Genomic DNA, 19,652 nt, shown 5'->3' with positions numbered 1-19,652 from the left:
ATAGAGCGGACGTTATGAACATCTGGTTTATATTTGACATATATGTCAGAACGACTTATTACCAATTGGTAATAACTTTTAGATAACACCAAATAATTGGTCTATTGCTACTATATAGTTCAATTAAATATAGTTATAGAGCGGACGTTATGAACATCTGGTTTATATTTGACATATATGTCAGAACGACTTATTACCAATTGGTAATAACTTTTAAATAACACCAAATAATCGGTCTATTGCTACTACATAATTGAATTAAATATGATTACAGAGCGGACATTGTTAATTTCCGACACGATGTTTGACATATATTTCAGAACGACTTATTACCAATCGGTAATAACTTTTAGGTAACACCGAATAATTGGTCTATTGCTACTATATAGTTCAATTAAATATAGTTATAGAGCGGGTGTTATGAACATCTGGTTTATATTTGACATATATTTCAGAACGACTTATTACCAATCGGTAATAACTTTTAGGTAACACCGAATAATTGGTCTATTGCTACTATATAGTTCAATTAAATATAGTTATAGAGCGGGTGTTATGAACATCTGGTTTATATTTGACATATATTTCAGAACGACTTATTACCAATTGGTAATAACTTTTAGGTAACACCAAATAATTGGTCTATTGCTACTATATAGTTCAATTAAATATAGTTATAGAGCGGGTGTTATGAACATCTGGTTTATATTTGGCATATATTTCAGAACGAGTTATTACCAATTGGTAATAACTTTTAAAAAACCAAATAATCGGTTTATTGCTACTATATAGTTCAATTAAATATAGTTATAGTCGATTGCTATTATATAGAGGAATGAAATATGGCTATAGAGCGGACGTTATGAACATCTGGTTTATATTTGACATATATTTCAGAATGCCTTATTACCAATTGGTAATAACTTTTAGATAACACCAAATAATTGGTCTATTGCTACTATATAGTTCAATTAAATATAGTTATAGAGCGGGTGTTATGAACATCTGGTTTATATTTGACATATATTTCAGAACGACTTATTACCAATTGGTAATAACTTTTAGATAACACCAAATAATTGGTCTATTGCTACTATATAGTTCAATTAAATATAGTTATAGAGCGGGTGTTATGAACATCTGGTTTATATTTGACATATATTTCAGAACGACTTATTACCAATTGGTAATAACTTTTAGGTAACACCATATAATCTGTCTATTGTCTATACCTATAGTATAAAGTGTATTTGTGTTAAATGTATGAAAATGTGACTTTGTTGTTAATTTATAAAAAAGTGTTGGTGCTACCTGATTTTAGGTTTAGAAACTACTCTTCTATAAAACGTATCTAATGAGTACCTACATAAAAATTACTTCCATGTGCTTAGGTATATGAGGTATAAAAGAACCTAAAAGTTTATAAATCGATCAAATAGTTTTAGCACAATACTCAAATTACTAATTGAAATAAGGATAGTAATTTAGTTAAACAAATATGCAAATCATATATTGTTATTAACAAGTACAAAATTTAGCTACTTATAATGTAAAGGTGCATGTATGTCTACCATACTTATTACTATGTCATAGTTTATTACATGATGTTATAAAAAATGTGAGCCGTCACGGGACGCCTGGCAGATGTGAAACATCGACATTATTTTGTAAAAGTAATATGCAGAAAAGAACATATTGTGATAGGAACTAAATATGTCACAATGATAAAATAAAATATTACGATTTTTTTCCAGATAACGATGACTATTTATTGAATAAACATTTATTTTCATTAAATACAAAAATTTACGAATTTATTTCAAATCGTGACTATTTAATTCGTTTAATCAGTGACTTCGGTAATAGTTATTGCGCATGGCGACGCGTCGCCACACCGTACACACTACTGCATATAGACTGTATATATATACCATCGTATAGCGTGGCGACACGGCATGCGTCGCCACGCCAGAAATCGGTTTTACGTGCGGCTATAGATGTTTCACATCAATAATATTATTCAATACTACACGTTGTGCTATGGGTGCTATAAACACACACAAAGAAGTACATAATCCCAGTGACCCAAAATAGGCATCTAAATCAATTAGATTTTCGGCTGGCCGAAAATTGAACTTGAGACTGCATTACAAACAGTATCATTATAATCTTATGTATAAAATTCCGAAACGGCTTTACCGATATTCACCAAATTTTATATGCAAATTCAGTAGGTCTGAGAATCGGCTAGTATCTATTTATCATACCCCTAAGTGATAAGGGTTATTCACCCTTAACATTTTTTTTATTTATATGGCAACACAACGTTTGCCGGGTCAGCTAGTAATCTTATAATAAACAGTTACCGCTGCCATGTAATTTATATAAATACTTTTGTGTTTTGTAAAAGTGTCAAATTGTTCTTGTCAATGTGCTTATAAAATAAGTTTGCCTGATTATATTATTATTTATATGATATTTAGAAATATCTGAAACATAAGTAACAAATATAGTCGTAAAATATTACATATTCTATTTATTACATATCAAATGTTATTTTCTTATGTTCTAAATATTTTGCAGCAATGTAAAATAATTATTACTATAAAAATAATATGAACCTACCTACTATATAAGTAAATCTATAATATGATTTTAAATTTACCTAGATTTTAATATTAAAATATTAAGTAGGTAGCTATTTCAACTTGGCTCTAAATATAGTAAAGTATGTGTCTTGTCCCGTACCTATATCAATTTACTTGGTGCTAAACTATTTATTTTAAGTAATAATTAATAATATCTCACGTTACTCTTATTTAAATAAGTTTAAATTAAATGTTTAGTGTTAGTAAGAATACACGTTTTATTTACATAACCACCTTTAATTTGAAATTCGCATTTAATCCAAAATATTTATCGAATTAACATTAAACTTATATCGTTATAGCCCGCGCCAAACTGCTAGTCCGTTCTGAATATAGAAATGAGTCGCGTCGCCATAGCAAATTGTATGACGACATTTGCTCGTAACAACTTCAGAGCGGACTAGCAGTTTGGCACAGATTATAACCTCTTGGTAAATTACTTTTAAGACTTAATAAAACGAAACGCGACCTACTTAAATCGTAGAGTCACATTAGTAAACAAAATTATGTTAATTATGCAAAAAGACTGTATATTACCGTTAATATTATTTATTTCTGTTACATGTAAAGTACATTAATAATTATTATGGTATGTAATATTACAATTACAACTTCAAGCATTAAGTTACTACGGGCTCTACCTACCAAAAGCTTACAATATTCTTTTTTCGACAGTAATATTATAAAGAGAAAAACTTTGTTTGTTTGGTTGTAATGAAAAGGCTAAAAACTACTGGACCGATTTTATAAATTCTTTCACCATTCGAAAGCTACATTATCCACGAGTAACATAGGCTATATTTTATATGAAATATATTTGATAAATAGATTTTGAGGCGGTACAAAGTTTGCCGGATCAGCTACTCGGTTATGTAAATGTACGTAACTTCATTTCACCATGTTTACTGTCTACACTCGGAGGTATATAATTTAAGGATTCATAAAGTAACGTCTTTTTAAATAAAAATGTAGGAGTAACAGATGAGCATGCAGTCCACCTGTTGGTAAGTGGCTACTGCCGCCCATGGACATTTGTAATCAAGTCCAGAAAGGATTAGATATTCGTGCCTGAGGTCGGCTACAGATGCGCTGTTACCCCTGCGGACCAAGCTGGAACACCTTGGAAAAGTATGTCACATCCTTCAAACCAGAACACAGCAGTGCTTAAAACTGCTGTTACTAGGGCGAATAGGTGTGGCGGTGGTGCCACTGGAGTCGAACCACAAAGGGTTCTACCACCTTCAAACGAAACCTGCATGAATGTACATTGTAGGTAATGCCTACAGATCTAATACCCGTTTCTTATAAGTTGTTACATCCTTGTAGGATTATTAATTCAGCAGTAACATTTTCAAATAAGATTTGGTTTCGAATACGATTCAAATTAGGATTTCTTAAATAAGATCCGGAACTTCGGGATTGTCCACAAAATCTGGCGGAGGTTGCTTTTCATGGAATTTTAATCTCCGGTCAATAAAGTTCGGTGGTGTCTTAGGTTCAGTTATTTTTGTAAAGTCCAATATTTTATCTGACGGACCTATTTCCAAATATTCTCTCGTAGATTGTTCGGAACTTTTATCTATGAGTACATTCTTTTTTACTTTCCTTTCTACAGATTTCTGTATTGTTTCACTAACCTTAGGCTTATTTTTGACGATGATGTTGGCTTTCGGCATCGTAATAACCAAATGACCGGTTATCTGAGACCTTTGAGCGGTTGAGTTTGTAGTGTCCACGTCTTCCGGTAGATGGAGTTGGAATATCTTACCTTTGATCATGACTCTAACATAATTCGGTTGAATATCAATATCTAATAAACTCGTATCCAAATACTTATAAACAGCTAAATCTAATATGTATTTCTCGGGTTCTGTATCAGTGAACATGAAGTCTACCTTGGCTTGATTTATGTTGAAGGGCCTGCCATCTGGTGCAAAAAATTTGTAAACACGTTTGTCTTCAGTTTTTTCAGGGGTCTCATAACTTTTTAGTTTCAATTGGCGCATTCTTTCCATTTCATATCGTACTTCTGGGGCATGCTCACTTTTTTCGGCCCAAAATTTCTTATTCCTTTCATCAGTGTCCATATCTTTGTACTCATTTTCCCATTTTTCGTTTATAGTTCTTTCTAGTCGAGATTTTTGTGACTTACGCTGATGTATATAATTCCCTTGTTCAAACAAAATGTCTGATTTGATAACAGGTAAGTTTTGTAGAGCTTTGATTCTATCAGATCTTTCAATTTCCTTACCATCTAGTGAGGTAAGTTGTGGTAGAGTTCCAATAACAAAATCTCTGTAATTATCGTAATCAGTGCACGGATTGCCGGTGAGATATAAGTTTTCCAGATTGTAATTATCACATAAGGATTCCACGCTTACTATTATTCCAATAAAGTTCAATGTTAGATCTAGTTTCTGGAGCGATTCGCATCTTTCTAGATTTTCAATTATTTCTATGTTATTGAGGGCCAAGTTGAGGTAGGTAAGGTGTTTCAATTTGTTTAAATTCTCAATCTTGGCAATCAGATTACTTTGCATGAGCAATATCTTGAGCTTCGGACACCAATCTTGAAGGTATTCAATCTTCTCTATGTTTTCTTGATGGAGAGCAATTTCTTCCAAGGGGGCTAGCAGCCGATCGTGATGTTCTGCCTTTTTACGCACCATGTCCACAGTTATTTTCACCATTTTTATAATAATTGTTAGTCTAAAGCAAAATGACTTGAACTAACAAGCATAATTAATATTTCCTTAGCAACGGTTGCTAGGCGACGTCTTTTTTATGTTTTTGTTTAATAATAATTCAACAAAAGGCATTTATTACAGGCAGCTTACATACAAAATAATATTTTGAACTTTTTAATAAAGTAAAGGAGGTAAATGAATATATTTTCAAATAATATTTTTGTTATACTACATACATACAACATAATATCATATCGTGCGTGTTTTAGTTACTTTAAGATTATAGCCAGAAAAATAAAAATATCGATGTTATAAAGGGCGGCAATAGAATCTGTGAGATTCCGAGAGTTTATCTTACAATCTCGGAGGTCTGTAATCCGTCATTTAACATTCCGGTAGTGGCACCCAGGCCGCTCAACTCAAGCGTACTAAATTAATATCGCCGTGATATAGAGGGTATTAAAATATTTTAAACGACGCCATTTATAATATGACGTTCAGACATCAGGTCGCAAGAGCACAACATATTTTATTCCACGAAACTGCCAAAAGACAATGAAGATGAAGGATTACTATCATCAGAGATTCGTTTTATTGTTATTGTTCGAGGTTCGAGCCAGAAAAAACGAAGGTAAGGAAAAAACGAGAGATATTCAGATGAAATAAGGCATGACAGAGGGAAAGACGGTGTTATTAGTAAAAGGTGCGGGCAGAGTGCGGCGCCCCGCGGTCTGTGTGTTTTTAGGGTCCTTGCGCGACGGGGCGCCTCACCGCCGACCGACGGTGCGTACAACAAATCACAAAGCTTCTGCACCATTCCAATATACATCCCAACAACTTCCAACTTCAATCGTTCCAATATAAAGTCCAAAATCAAACTTATTCCACTACTACTTTGTAACAAACTTTACAGAGTATTCCCGTACGTCGTGCCCTCTTATTGAAAGCAGCCAATTTAACATTTTGTTGTTTAAACAAATACTCAGTTGCCGCAAGTGGTCTAGGAGTTTATTGAAATTAAGAGCGTAATTTATGACATAAAATCAATATTAAATAGGAAGTTCACTACGTAGCGTGCCTTGGTAAGCTTACGTACAGGTTTGTAGTTCAGACACTTGTCAATAGATGGCGTTGCATGTATAAAGTAAAGGATATTATTGAGGTACATTAATATCGCGTAGTGATTACGCATTCGTTTTCTGTTATGGCTATTTTAGAAAGTGGTTATAAATTAATGATAGAGATGTGAGTAGATAAGGTTTAATAAATTTCATAAAAAAAATCTATTAAATAGGTAAGTGCGTAAAACTTGGATCGTTTTCAATTATATTTTGGTCATTTCAAACTAGAACCTTAATTCTAATCTAATCTTATGGAATGACTTTATTTTACGAACTTCTTTAAAGCTTATTAATTTCTTAACCTGAAATCATAATATCTACCTATAGGTACTTGGTCTAAATTGTATAAGCCATATTATTTGAAATAAACAAGCCTGTGCTTTCATTGTTACTTTAATTGATCCATCTAAGCAATTACACATAAATTACCTCTAGAGACAATTTTAGCATGTGCGACATTATATAAGATCTATTTGACTAATGTTACAGCCGAAAGTGCTGCATAATGAGATTATTGCTATACCTACCTAACTCCTTTGTTCTCGTGGGGAAACCCGTCATGGGTTACTCTCAGCTGCGGGAGAAGCGAAGGACATGCCAGACTTCTACCGGCTAGAACCCCACAGTGATCCTCTGAACGCCCTTTATCGGGACCACAGCTAGGTACCCTAATAGCAATCGTTCATGGTTCCGACGAATACCTATCTTCTACCTAACGTTATAGTATGATATCATCATTGTCCCTCTTTCGGGCTACCGGTAACCCTAATTTAAATGATCTTTACACGCAAGTGTCAGTATAAGTCAAAACAACCGTCATCACTCCAACACCATATCTTTTGGCAAAAGATAAAAATAATTTACATTTTGGGCACCGTTGCTTCGTTCCACTTATTTCTCGTTTCGTGCTAAATTGCCGTGTTAATAAGATGTGATTTATTTAAGTTTATTTAGATGCTTATTTGTGATTTTAAGGAATATTTTAATCGTATAAGGAACATTGAGTTTTAATCCGAATACATTTTTATGAATTGAAATTCGAATTAAAGATTGAAATTGAATTACAAAATTACTAGTTTTTGCCCGCGGCTTCGCCCGCGTTAAAAAGAAAATTTTATGACATACTAACATACATAAAACTGAAAATTACCTTAATTGGAATGACAGTGGCACCATCTGGCGAAAATACTTACTTATGTATTATTTACATTTTGTAGATGCCTACGATTGCTTATTGCATCAGTCTATTGATCTATTCTGACTTAGTGCTTAATGCATAATTTTCCTTGGAAGTTTAAGTATAGTCCGTGCCAAACTTCTAGGCCGCTCTGAATATAGAAATGAATCGCGGCACCATAGCAAATTGTATGACTACATCTGCTCGCAACAACTTCAAAGCGGACTAGCACTTTAACGCGGACTACAGGTAATCTACCTATCGGACTAATCTACCTATTGTAATAAGGGATACCTATTGTTGTTTTTTAGGTAGGTAGATTTTTGTCATCCGGGGAAAGAAGTAGTTTTGAAATCGTACCGATACGTACCGTACCGTACTCATTTATTTTTGAGTCTTTTAAAGTTCGCTTCCCTAGGTACTCAAACCTAGATCATTTCTGAATTTTCGCCCTCTTTATTATTGATTTGGCATGGCGATTCGAGATGTACTACATTATATGGCGATCAATAGTTTCGTCGTCGTTACACTACGTAATACGTTTGGTGGCAGCACCAGCATGAGTCGCCACGAGCAATCTGGCCGCGGCATCGCAATCAACGATTCGTCTCGGCGGGGCGGGTCGGCAGGCCCATTCTCACGTAAATAATTACCGGCGAGGCTCAAATTACAAGGCGCCGCTGAGGCCTGCCGATACATATTCATCACGTGTTCACGCCGCGCGTGACTGCTTCCTCAGGGCACCGGACAGCGCTGTCCAATACTGGCCTGTACAGTGTTTCTCAAAGTGTGATAGCGTCACTTCCTCGGCTATAGGATTATGGTGGAGGGCCTTAAAAAATAGTGCGTTGATGCTGTTTAAGGGAAATGGTTGATTTATGATTTACTAAATAAACCAAATGTATAGGTCGACAACTTGCTAGGACACTTTTCCAGACAGAAATAAGACCTTTGTTTTTTTCGCCAACTTTGGAAGATGCTAGGAAATAATTGTTTCTAAGGGCAATATACGAAATAAGTTTGAGAACCTCTGTTCTAGAGTCTGTAGACTAACGGTTAATTAAAACAAGGTGTTGGGTAAATCAATTATACATTTAATTTTTAATTTCTTGTAGGTACCATATGAATAATGTAAAGCAAGCATGATCTGCACGTAAATACACGAAGGATGACCACTTGCTTTAAAGAAAGAAAGAAAGCAATGATAGGCTAATAAGCAGTGATAGCGTAGTGGTTGAAACTGGACTTGTCAATTGAGAGTCCAACGTTCTAATCACAAGCCTCTGATTTTTCAAAGTTATGTTTGAAATTACCTAAATACCTATTAGAAATTAATCATCACTTGCTTTAACGGTGAAGGAAAGCACCGTGAGGAAACTTTGAATAACTGAGAGATCTTTAAAAAATCTTTAAGATATAAAATATGAAGTCTAGTCCAACGCTTTGGACTAGAGCCTAATCCTTCTCCTAATTCCTAATCTTCCTTATTCTGAGAGAAGACCCCTGCCCAGTAGGACAGTAGGGTTGACGACTTCGAAACCGTTTTATCCTGCGCTTTATCCTGTGCTTGTTAAGTAGCTTCAATTTACTACGAATTAGAAGGTCGATCATCAACGTCAATGAATTTCTAATTAGCAGCATCACAACGCACCGGATGTGGTTAAAGCGATAAATTATGCACTCTGCGAGGAGTACTAATTTCGATGCCGACAAATTTTCCACAAGCGCGATTTTAATGCGTTTCAAATAATGTCTGTAGGCAACGCTAAATGATAAATCGTCGAGGGAACGCCCTCACCTCGAGTTTAGTATAAATGAGTAAGTCCTGCTCTAGCGGGTCAAGAAGGAAGGAGATGAAGGCGTCTGGTAAAAAAGGAATGGGTTAGGTGAGAGACGGTGTTGAGATAATAACAGTGCAGCGCCGCGGTCAGATCGCCTTTGAGTGTGCCGCCCGCTGCCGAATATCACCATTAGCTGGGATTTAAATATGAGGTCCCTGCGAAATAGTTTTCAATTAGGAGGTAGAAGTCCTCAGGGATAGTAACGCATTGGTCGAAATCAGGCCAAAGATGCGAAAATTTGGAAAAGCTTGTAAAATGTAGCCTAAACATCTTAGACTACCTAGAGCAGTGATAGACCAGTGGTTAAGAAACTCCGCCTCCTCACATCCCAGGCACGCACCTCTGATTTTTCAAAGTTATGTTCGTACTAGAACCACTTGCTTAAACGGTAAAGGAAAACATCGCAAGGAAACCTGCATACCCGATAAATCTTAAAAAAAAATCAAAGATATGTGAAGTCTACCATTTCGCACTTGGCCAGCGCGGTGGACTACGACCTAATTCTTCTCTTTCGGAGACCCGTGCCCGGCAGGACAGTAATGGGTTAATGATGATCTTAGACTGAGCCTTATTAAACTTTTCGCTCTGGGCTTCATTCAACATTTCTGCCCCGGGACTCAGACGAGCTTAGTCCGCCATTGCCGAGACATAAGACGTCAAAATAGAACCCCAATTGTGGGGAATGTCGCGAACCCGGGGCGTGTCGGGGCGAGTAAAACAAACAAGTTAATTGTATTTATTCAAATGCGGGCCCCGTGCAGCCGGCGACTCATGAATAGGCATGCGTTCAGCGTACAGCGTCATCTGCGGTCGCCCAGCTTAGGTATGAGGATGCTGTTTTGATTCAAGCTTTGGATAATCCGTCACAGTACCTAAGCATTTTTAGGCAATTTTTAGGTTTGAACTTCAAGGCAACTTAAGAGTTGCCTAGAATAACCTAAGGTTTACCTAAGGGCAAAGCTCCTCGGTGAGAATGCTAGTATCAGTATCGATCTTAAAGAAATGTTGCAATGTTTTATAATTTTGTCACGTGATTGTATTTAAATCTTGGTAAAAATTTAACATTTTAGCATATCTGTAAGTATTTATTTAAGTATTCACTAAAGATAAAATAAGACAAACTGAAGATTTATAATCGTAAATACCTAAGTAGGTTATACATTTTTATTTCGTTGAAAACATTAAATACTTTCTTTCTTAAAAATGCAATTGTAGTTAAAGATACTTAAGTAGATATAATAACTATAGTAAAACCTAAGAATAGATTCTGATCGAATATATATCGAAGCTACAAATAATGAATATGTAAAGAAATTACCTAATGTTTGAATGATGTTATTTCTAATTCAAGTTGTAAACAGTTATGAAACGAATTATATACGATAAGGAGCTTTTGCCCGCGGCTTCGCTCGCGTTACGAAGTAGTATTTTCATCCTCTATTTTATCCCCTTGGGGGTAGAATTGATCAAAATCCTTTCTTAGCGGATGGCTACGTCATAACATTTACCTGCATGCCAAATTTCAGCCCGATCCGTCCAGTGGTTTGGGCTGTGCGTTGATAGATCACTATGTCAGTCAGCCACCTTTGAGTTATATATATTTAAAGAAGAAGAAGAATATTTAAAAAGAAGAAGAAGATATAAACTACGAATAACTTTCGAATACTTTAAGACATAGATTTTACTATATGGGTACAAATGGACTTTAAAACTGTAGCTACAACCTAGCTACGTACGCTACAACGTAGCTTCGTGAGAGCTTTTCGTAATGTGAATATCGAAACCATCTTGGATCCATTTATATCGGTAACCGATAACGAGACTTGTGTCTATACATAGTCGTTTAGACTTTCATCCGAAAACGGTTACATAGACAACATTTGGTTTTGAAATGAAAAGCTGATATCGATATCAGATGCACGGCTCATTACCGATGTAGTTAGTACTTTCAGTTGCAAATGATCAACAAAAATCACTCCTTTTGGCATAAGTACCTATATTTAAATTCATTCGATTCGTTTATTTTTCGCCTAAGATAAAGTTGAATGAGGACCAAAAACATAGTAAATAAATTTAAGAATAAGTTTTACGTTTGTAAATTTGGTTTGGTATTTTCGTCAATTAATCAGTTTTGTTATAATCGTTTACTGTATCTTTTGTATCGATATTGAATGATATATGATTGAAAACGGTTACGCTAATGTATATCCGGGCTATATCAACCGTTTCAATATGATATACCTATTAATTGAAACACGTCTGGGATATCGATATGGTATGATATGAATAAAAACGGTTTTTCGTTGCGATACGTTATATCAGAACTATATCCAATATGTGTATGTAATGTACACGTGTGTTGAACAAACGAAGGCTACTATTTACATATCGAGTCATTGTTGAGGAGGCTCGGGTTGCGATGGGCGGGCCACAGTGCCCTTGGCATTGTTCGATAATGTGAATTGATTCGAACAACCTCACCAACTGCTGTTTAAACAAACAATTGTAGAATTTGGCTGTCGAGATAGACTTTACAATCCGCTCATATTGAATCTTATTTGCTTCATCTCTTTCTCGCTTCAACGATTGTGAAATGTTAGACAAAAATGGTGTGAATATATGATATTGAACGGTTTTAGCGTTTGATAATTGTGTCTTTAACGTTAGTCTGTTTTATACGTAGTTGGTTTCGTAATAACGGTTGGTCGTATCTAGCGTATCGATATGATACGCTGTTTTTCGTTGTGATACGTTATATCAGAACTGTGCCCAATGTGTATGTAATGTACACGTGTGTTGAACAAACGAATGCTACTATTTACATATCGAGTCATTGTTGAGGAGGCTCGGGTTGCGATGGGCGGGACTCAGTGCCCTCTTAGCATTGTTCAATAATGTAAATTGTTTCGAACTGCTCACCAACTGCTGTTTGTTTTCGGTAGTGGAATGTGACAGTTGAGAACTGGAGATGGACTTTGACATTAGTAGGTATGAGTGGTCAAAATGTTACTTGAAACAGAAACCAGAAACACAAATACATACCTATACGGTCTTATGTTACAGAAGTAGCGAGTGGGTATATAGCTATCTACAATAGGCCCTACTGAACCTACTGACCTTAAGAAATTAAAAATACTTCCTGTGTGTATAATAGCAATATAACTCTCCAGGGAGAGTTCGTAGTCATAAAATTCAGCTTAATGCATGTAAACTTTCTAAGAAAGCTCGATAATTTAGATACATTTTAACTTAACACCCCTAAAGTAAGTCACAGATATAAATTTATCCAACCCCCAAACCTACTATTTTTTTTACCAAACAAACGCTATCGCTAAAAAGTTCCACTAAGCACTTTAGTTCCGCTATCTCCAAATAGGACATAAATCTGACTTTTGCAACTAATTACATACCTAAGATATCGTTACACCGCATAATCGGATTCTCCCCTGACAATAGAGAATGTTTATTTGCACAAGATATTTAGGCACTTCCCCGGCGGATTAGTGTACAAAGGGATCCGTTTCGGCTAATAGCTGGGGCGGGTCTCCCCAGTGTAGGAATACAGGATTAGGGGCACCGCGTGCGACGCAGTGCATCGGTTCAATCTTGTAATCGTCTTGTTAGGGATGGTTATTAACTGCAGTGCAACTGATTGTGACTTGTTTGTCATTTAGGACTTGTATAAGAGTCTTAAGGGTAGTTATAAGAAGCCTATAAATTAATATTTTATTGTCTAAGCTAGAAATAATAATTACTTTTTAATGCCAGATTTAGATTTTAGATATTCATGAATATTAAGTCGAAAACGTTCTTACTGAACAATATTGAGTAAACGCCGTGCACGAGGGTAGACGAAAAATCCTAGAATGAATAAACCCGAATTGATTCGCTGAAAATCTAAACCTGGCATACCTGACTAAGCTCGTAAGCATAGTAGTACAAGAATAAAACATAAATCTATAAAAAATCTGCTTTTCATCGTATTTTGGCACTTTACATTAAATGGAACTCTACACAATTTAATATAGTTTCTCAACTGTAGAGATGTAGAATCTAAAATATCTATGGTAGATATGGTAGATAGTTAAAAAATGCCGAGTCACAAGACTTAATTTTTGTATTACTTTATTCCGATTGACAAAAGTAAGAACAAAACAATTCATTTCAATAGAACAAATACAGTTTTAGTTTACATAAGTAACGACTATCCTATCGTGTTACATCCGGAAATGATGCAGCTTTTGAATGCAGTCCTTTGTGGGCAACGGCCATAAATAAGGCGAATGTTAGACCATTCAATGTCTAAACATTAGGTGAATGTGAATTGTCACTTTGTCACGTGGAAGGCGCTGTTGGAGACGGGCCCTGAGGAGCTGGCGGGGGGCGCCCCGCAGGGGTCGCGGCCCCACGGGCTTGTTTTAGACTAAATTATCGTTTTTTGCCTCTTTCGCATTTTAATGTGTTGACATGAATTTTTGTAAGTTTCGGTTTAATTGACTGTACGACTGTGTAGCTTTTATAGACTTTGGATAACTTTCAAAAGTTGAGTTTTAAAATATAATTTCATTTTAATTTTTGGCGAAGTTATCCAATATTTGACATTATTCTATAATTAGATTAGCCTAAATTATCGTTTTTTGCCTCTTTCGCATTTTAATGTGTTGACATTATTTTTTGTAAGTTTAATTTTAATTGACTGTAGGACCAATGTAGCTTTTATAGACTTTGGATAACTTTCAAAAGTTGGGTTTTAAAATATCATTTCATTGTATGTTTGTTGAAGTCTTACAATATTTCACATTATTCTATAATACTTAGACAAAGACAAAAATGATATAGATACCTACTCACTGATTACGTAGGTATTATGAAAGCAGATAGGATGTAGAGAATATTATAATACTTATTAATTATTCACGCCGAACCTACGTACGACGATACAATATAATTTTAAACTTGAACTTAGTTAACTATTTCTAGGCTTCCATTGTTAATTCCGGTATTTTGCTTTAGACCTTTGGGTAAATTAAAAAAAATATTTCGCAAGTTGTCACGTCACGTTTCTGTAAAACCGACCAACATTTCATCGAGCAGCTGTAAGCCGCTCAGCAAACAGAATCCAGTTTATTATTCCATTATTTAATTTGTCGTTCCATTGTGCGCGCAGAGGGTAATATTTCCGTATTTACATGCGGAATCCGGACAGAAGTCAAGTTTGACAGTGTCAACATCAACATGACAATGGCCGTCACATGTCACTGGCTGTCAAAGCTGTCAATCGAAGCATGAGAAGCGGGCGGGCTCTAGGGAGCGAGGATCAACGGTGACATTCCTCATAAAAGCTATTTAAACGAACGCATTCCTAGCTCTGTTGACGGATGGGTCTCTTGGCGCGCATCACGGAAACCGCTCAACGTATCTTTGTCATTAATTGCTTCTGTAATTTGCCGCTCATCAACGTCATGTTTCTCAGAAATAAGGGTTTTTTACACTCGGCGAGTTAGGTTCCCGTTATAAATGACCACACACAAAGGCAAATAAATAAGCATCCAGAAAAGATATCTTAGACAAATGATCTACCTTATATACGTTTCTACTGTTGCTTATAGATTTCTGTAAAATAAAATCCTGTCTGAAGTTGTCACAGATATGTTTCACAGACCTCTAAGGATTAAGTCGAAATACTTTTTGTAAGAGGTTTATCGTACCCTTCAAACTGGAAATAGTTGTTGGTGCCCTAAGATACGAAACACGGAGGGTTCTATCGCCTCTAACCGTAAATTAATTATTTAGACATGTCTAACCAGGAATAAAACCCAGAACTCTACATTTAAAACCGGTATGCCTTTGCGCCACCCGAGTCGTCAATCCGCCTTTAAATTTTCAATTGTACAATATTTTACCACTGACTGAGCTTTATGTGCTTACTTAGGCTCAGATTTATAACTGTACCTGTCCTGTTAACGATTAATGAACATTTATTTCCGTTAGATCAAACAAACGGTTTGTGTGCACAAGTATGACGGATGGACTGTTATTTTCGCTCCATTTGTAACAGTCTTTGTATCGGATCACACCCGATCGTTTGAGGACAATGCAGCCTGAGCGGGGAATAAATCGAGACGAGTCCGCAAACAACAGGACGGTTTCACCGCGCGCACAATGAGAGATTAATGGCCGCCTTTTTGTTATCATTCGATGCTCTTTACTTGTTTTGTGGCCTCGTTTCACGGTTTATTTAGCGAGTTAAATATTATTAAGCGTTAAATCACGCATTATTTGCACTAAAACGAAAACAATAAACTTAAAATGTGCGCTGTGCGTATCGTAAATTATTACGTAGGCGGCGCAGTTATGATAGGTAACGTGTAGGTAACTGTATAAGTTATAAACCACAACTAGTAGGTGCGTACTTAAAAATATTGACGAGTTATAAACTTAACTTGAGCTTGTATAGAATGTCGTAAAGTTGAAGTGTTGTGGCGTAGGAATCCTCGTAAAGTTTTAGGTGGAGGTGGTGTGGAGGTTTCTGGTCATCATGGGTTTTTTGTCTCGGTAACTGTCGCGTTATCATCGTGTCGAGTTGTCGACGCCTCCAGGCCACCGCAATCAAAACACCATTCGAGGTGGTCGTTAAAAATGATATAAAGTTTAATTTACGGCGCTGGTGCGTCTCGGATTAACTGTTATCGGGAATGTAATGTCCACACAGCCCCGATGTGAAAATTGTTTCCTTTGTCGAAATAAAATTAATCTTTTTATTTCTTAATATTGAAACCGCTTTCTGTGTGTTTAGTAGGCTCGAACGTTTTATAGCTTCAAGAGCTTTGACGATAAATTAATAATAAAATTCCACGATATATTTATTGGTAAGGTGTATCTAGTATCTTTAAATAACATACAGTAGAAATCAATTTGCAATGAGTACCCATAGGACACCAATGGCTACACTTACGTAACAATTAGGGATGCGCCAAATATTTGTTTGGTAGGTATTCGGTATTCGGCGTATTCGGCATCTTTTTTGATGTGTATTTGTATATATTCGGTTCGAGTATTTCTATTTTCTTGTATACACGACATGGTACAGGACTAAAACACAAAACTTCTTATACAACATTTATATTATATTATAAGTCAAACCCAAATCCTACAAAGAATATGTTGAATAAAGCTAATAAAATAAAGCAATTAAACTTCAAATCAACATTTTAAAGTGTGAATGAACACACATAACCGGCAAATTGACAAAAATGAATGGTAAACCGAATAATTCGGCCGAATATTCGGTTCGGTAAAGGTTAAACCGAATATTATTCGGTATTCGGTTATTCGGTGAAACCACTATTCGGCGCATCTCTAGTAAGAATGTAATCAAGATACAGATGTACCTACCCACGTTTTACTCGAAGACTATTTATCAACTTGAGAAAATATAAACGCGGAAATGTCTTTCAACTATTACTTAGCTGTATAATTTTATGAGGATTGTAAAGATACCATTTGATATAGGCGCGAAACATTGTAACTGAAGCTTAAATGAGAGTTATATTTTATACCCGGGTAGGTTTTAGAATTTAAAATGTACAGTTTAACGCTAGGTTTGCGGGCAAAACGAACATTTAATAGATACGAAGGTGGACGTGTTAAAATGCGAGCACAGGGCTCAGAGGCCCTACCCTGCGGGACGCATTGTTTACGTTACGACCAAACACTTCCACTACAATGATTTACGGAGCTCGTTGCTCATAAAACTGGGGACAACGTAAAGATACAAAAGGTGGTAAAGAAAAGTAATATATTTTAAGTTGGAGTGAACGGATATAAAAGTTTGGTGAAATATATCAGTTTTTTAGTGCCGGCCACGAGTGTTTGTTTATAGGCGATTACGCACGCCTCTCCGCGCGCAGCATTCGATACGCGTTTCACTTTGTAAGGCGGTTTGCGGATTAACTGGTAAGCGTTTTAGTTTAGGCATGTGTTCTTGTAGGAAATAGGTGTGGAAAGGGCTTCTGGTGTTTCAAGTAGAGTTTTAAGGCGATGTCTAAGTTGCTAAGTTTTTTGATAACAAGGTTGATCTCCATGCCAGTCCACGTTGAAGATTTCGATTTCGATCTGATATCTACTTATTAATTATTTGTTTGTGTGTGCCTTAAAGTTTGTTTGTGTGCATCTATGACAACCATGTGTTTCCATATTGTCTTTATACTGTGATCCACGTGGCAACTCTCAAAAATATTTTTTTTTGTTCGTTACTTACGAAAACGGCGGTTAAAACGATAGGTCATACATTATAATTATGGTTCGAATTTAAGAAGTTATGTTGCGACAGATGAACCGCTCAAAATCCTAACACAACTTTTGATTTCGGAGAGTCGAGTAAAAAACAAACTGTGACCAATTCAAACCGCTCGTGACTGCAAACCAATAACGCAAAACCTAGCCAATGTGTTGCAACCCGACACCTCACCGCCTGATCTTGTTTTTTCAGGAGCTTTCACCGGCTGCGCGCTCGTCGCCTTGCACAAAAAACACCAAACACATAATCTAAGGATTTGCCCGTCGCCCACCCACGCCGCCCGTAATTCTTCCTGAACGAGCTAACTTCATTATTGTGGCGTGAGATACAATAGTTAAGAACACGATTTATTCGTCCAACACGTTGACTTCTGTTTATAGCTGGCGGCGGGGCGCGGGCGGATTACGTGCGCCTGCGCACCGATTTATGGCCCACCTCGATAAAAGCTTAAATACTCAGAGATTATTCAATGGGTAAGTATGCGCTTGTATTGTGCTGCGAACGGCGACTGTAACTTGAATTATGTTTGCTTCCTCAATGCATTCGATCAACGTTCACCTATATTTGCTTGTTTAATGAATATAGTTGGACAAGTAAACTTAAAATGGTAATGAATTACAAGCAATATAAGAACAGCCGCTACGTGTATCTATGGACCCAATCGATAAATAAGTGCGGGTCGTACACTGTAAAACTAGACTGTGGATTACTTATTTTCAGAACCATTTCTCTTTTAAATTTTTTAAATTTTTTTTCTTTTAATTTTTTTTTTCTTTTAAAAAAAATTCAAATTACAAATTCAAGATACATATAAAACATAATATGTAGCCACTAAAATAGAGTATTATTTCACAGTATAGCATTAATAATAATACGTAGTTAACTCACATGTTTTATACTTTAGATAGCTTATCTAAAAAGCAACGTAGAATACACTTTATTTTGCAAATAAATACTAGTACCTACTATCTAATTTACCTACGTACCTAACGATGATCATTATTAATAGGAACAGCATTCGTAAATAGATAAAAAGTGCTACATTCTTAGCCATTCAAAATTCAGTAGCACTAAAGCACAAATTAGCGCGTAAAAGCTCGAAATGAAAGCACAACGCGTACTGGATACATAAATAATGGCTTATTCGCGCAACACTGTCGCAACTTGAGTGTGTAGATAGCTTTGGATAATGAACTATTGTAACTATATTGGGAGCTTAGTGTTTGGCTATGGGTCGGATTGCTTAAACACTGCTGTGATGTGGTCATATTATTTTGGTGCGATTCTACCAAAAATACCATAAAGTGTGTACATTTTTTACAAACATTTTGTGCAAAACGTAACTCAAATTTTGTAAACTTTTTTGTAAAATTGTCTTGTGGTATCTACAGTAAAGGTTTCACTGCTGGGCACGAACAGGCTTATCTCAAAGTTAGAGGAGCTTTGGCCAATAGTCCATCGCGCTGCCTAAGTGCGAATTGGTAGACTTTGCGCAACTTTTTAAAAATCTCTCAGACATGGACTCGTAGGTTTCATCATGATATTGTTTTTTATCGTTAAGCAAGTGATATGTAATTTCTAAAACGCATATAATTTGAAAAATCAGAGTTAGGATTCAAACCTCAGAACTCTCGATTGAAAGGCCGAATTATAACCACCACGCTATAAATAATTATTAGAATATAATAATCATTACATTAATACATTTATACTTGTCTAATCAATTCATACACCTACTGTGAATGGAACTGTAATTATAAAAGCAGTAAATTGGAATTTAGGGACCTATGATAATTATCATAATTATTTTTAAAGTGTGTGACTGTAAATTGGGATATTAAATTATGTACCGCAGGGTGCTACATTACCAGTTTAAGTG

At 35.8% G+C, this 19,652-nt stretch overlaps 2 protein-coding genes across 2 annotated transcripts in view; one reads left to right on the top strand and one right to left on the bottom strand.

Annotated features, from left to right (window-relative positions):
• Nucleotides 1-4,023: 4,023 nt before the first annotated feature.
• Nucleotides 4,024-5,421, bottom strand: tilB (touch insensitive larva B). The gene has a single exon (XM_073080945.1). The coding sequence runs from the start codon at nt 5,336-5,338 to the stop codon at nt 4,043-4,045; it is 1,296 nt and encodes a 431-aa protein (XP_072937046.1). The 5' UTR covers nt 5,339-5,421; the 3' UTR covers nt 4,024-4,042.
• A 304-nt stretch (nt 5,422-5,725) lies between these two features.
• The window catches only part of mid (midline), a 146,696-nt gene continuing 132,769 nt past the window's right edge, over nt 5,726-19,652 (top strand). The window contains exons 1-2 of the mRNA XM_073080749.1: nt 5,726-5,966; nt 17,966-18,246. Coding sequence (XP_072936850.1) covers nt 18,243-18,246 — 4 coding nt within the window. The 5' untranslated portion in view covers nt 5,726-5,966; nt 17,966-18,242. The remainder of the gene's footprint in view (nt 5,967-17,965; nt 18,247-19,652) is intronic.

Source organism: Epargyreus clarus, unplaced genomic scaffold, assembly GCF_041222505.1.
Source record: "Epargyreus clarus isolate Ecla_fem2 unplaced genomic scaffold, WU_Ecla_fem_2.2 ptg000015l, whole genome shotgun sequence".
Classification (NCBI taxonomy): domain Eukaryota; kingdom Metazoa; phylum Arthropoda; class Insecta; order Lepidoptera; family Hesperiidae; genus Epargyreus; species Epargyreus clarus.
The sequence above is the reverse complement of the archived record's forward strand: the minus strand, read 5'-3'. Positions and strand labels throughout refer to the sequence as shown.

What these genes read in the sequence shown, in the direction of transcription:
- tilB (XM_073080945.1), bottom strand. Translation starts at nt 5,338, where the DNA reads ATGGTGAAAATAACTGTGGACATGGTGCGTAAAAAGGCAGAACATCAC.